At 44.6% G+C, this 2,341-nt stretch overlaps 1 protein-coding gene across 1 annotated transcript; it reads right to left on the bottom strand.

The window, feature by feature from the left end:
• Positions 1-50: 50 nt before the first annotated feature.
• GNI_201970 (putative retrotransposon protein) lies at positions 51-1,128 on the bottom strand (the record flags this gene model as incomplete). The annotated part of the gene is made up of 4 exons (XM_011135447.1): positions 51-79; positions 120-957; positions 998-1,070; positions 1,115-1,128. 4 exons carry the CDS (start codon positions 1,126-1,128, stop codon positions 51-53), a joined length of 954 nt encoding a protein of 317 aa, XP_011133749.1.
• Between the last annotated feature and the right edge of the window lie 1,213 nt (positions 1,129-2,341).

Raw genomic sequence — 2,341 nt, 5'->3', positions numbered from 1 at the left:
AACACTGTAACTCTTCTTCCACGTAAAAATAGTATCAAACTTCCTTAGTGCTACGACAATCGCGAAAGCTTCCTTCTCTCTTGTGGGCCACCGCTGCTCTACTTCTGATAGCGTCTTACTCATAAACTCCACAGGGACAATCATTCCCTCCTTGTCGAAAGAGAGAACTCCAGCGACGGCGTAGTCGCTAGCATCGGTCTCTACAATGATCTCGCCCTCCTGCCATTCATTTGATAAAACAGCCTTTCCGAGTTTATCCTTGAGCTGTAAAAATGCTGTTTCTTGTTCTGTTCCCCATACAAATTCCGCTTTGCCTTTCATCAGTCTTGTGAGTGGGATCGTTAGTGCAGCATAGTTAGGGATGAAACTCCGATAGTAACCGAACATCCCTAAAGCTTGGCGGAGAGTGGTCGTGTCTACTGGAGAGGTCAAAACCTTAAATGCCTCAATCTTCTTCGGTTGTGGAGCCAATTTGCCTTCTTGAATCACATGGCCTAGGTATTCAATCTGAGTCGGAAGAAATGAACACTTAGAGAGCCTCAACCGTAAACCAGCCCGTTGAAGTCGTGATAGGACGATAGTTAGAAGTTGCAGAACCCTCTCCAACTCTGGTGCATGTATAAATATGTCATCTAAATAAACCAAGACCCCGTCCCAACAGAGATCCCCGAATAACTGCTCAACCATTCTCTGAAAAGTCGCTGGCGCGTTAACGAGTCCAAACGGCATAACTGTAAACTCGAACAATCCATTGGGTGTTTTGAATGCTGTCTTCGGGATATCTTTGGTCTCCGTGGCTACTTGCCAGTAACCGGCTCTCATATCCAGTGCAATAAACCACTTAGATCCCCTGACTGTTCGTAATAGGTCGTCTATCCTCGGAAGAGGAAATTCATCCTTCAAAGTTATTTTATTGAGTGGTCTGTAATCAATACAGAACCGCCACTCTCCAGTCTTCTACAATGCCAGAGGCATACGGACTCTCACTAGGGCGTACAACCCCTTTCTCTAGCATCGACTTCACTTCTGTCTCAATGATCTTCTTCTGTTCTTCTGAGTATTTTCGACATCTACAAGCTGATCGGAATGCCTTCAATGGTCGATTAAGTTTTACGAAGTTGGAACCATTCATCGTCTAGCTGAATCCAACCCTCCCCCAGGTATAGTTTTGCATGATGATCTAACAAGTAAGGAACTCCGAGGATGAGTTGTTTAGACTCAGGCAATACTACACCCACTAAATCATGATGAACCTTTCCTTGTAACTTCATTGTCAGTCGTCCCCATTCCCTCTGTTCCACTTTATCGCCGTTTGCTAAAGTTATCTTCATTTTAGCGCCGCAAGTCTTTGTTGGTTTCAAAGTTGGAGTGATGATGTTAACTTCTGCCCCAGTATCAATCAGGGCGGAGGTCTTTAAGTCATTAACCGTAACCGGTAGAGTATAAGATGCCGACGTCGTCGTTAATTGGTGCTCGACGCCGGCGTTTCCGCAAAAGGAGTATCGATTGCTCTGGCAGGTAAAGTTCCAACAGTGGTATCACTATGTTCGCCTTCTGTGGGATCAACTCGACGGGTTCGAAACGATGGCTCGGTAGCTGAATCGTTCATATTCTTCACCAGAAGATCTTTAATCTTCACTAAACGTTCGATTTCTTTCAGAACAAAATCGACCTTCGATGCTCCTCTAAATTTAACGGACATTCCACTTGTTGATTTTTACAGACCATAGCCACATGATTGGGTTGTCCGCACTTGAAACACGTCACCTTTTGTTCAAGAACCCAACACTTATGGGATTCAGGACCATGGCCCCACAATGATCGCAGCGATGATAGGTGAGTTTTCGTGTCTTGCGTTGAGAGCTCACATTAATTTCTTCTATCAAATTATCCATGTCCTCATCTACCGGATCTTGTTGGTTTCTTGTCATTCCTCGAAAAGAAGATTCAGGAATTTGAGTGAGGGCTCCATTTTTAGAGGTTTCTTTAAACACCAGACTGGATTTTCTCTTACTAGATCTGGAATTGTCACTGATATTCTTGTCCGCTTGAGCTGCACTAACAGTGATGTGATCATTCATCTCTGCTAAACTTCTGACTATCCTTTCCAGCCGCCACAATCTCATTTCAAATCCGTGAATCGAATTGCCAAATGGCTAGGAAGTTGTGCCGCACTAGCTCGTACGGAATGAGTTTTGAAGCTCTTAGACAAAATAGAGCACCGTAAGAATCACCAGCCATAGAGCTGCTCCTAGAATCAGTAGTCGAGTCAGCTGAATTGTGTTACGCAACTGTCTCGCAAGATGATCGGGACGATCAGTTTCACCAACCCGAACCTGCG

Source organism: Gregarina niphandrodes (genome assembly GCF_000223845.1).
Source record: "Gregarina niphandrodes unplaced genomic scaffold scaffold00112, whole genome shotgun sequence".
Taxonomy (NCBI): Eukaryota; Apicomplexa; class Conoidasida; order Eugregarinorida; family Gregarinidae; genus Gregarina; species Gregarina niphandrodes.
This window is presented reverse-complemented; position numbering and strand designations above follow the sequence as displayed.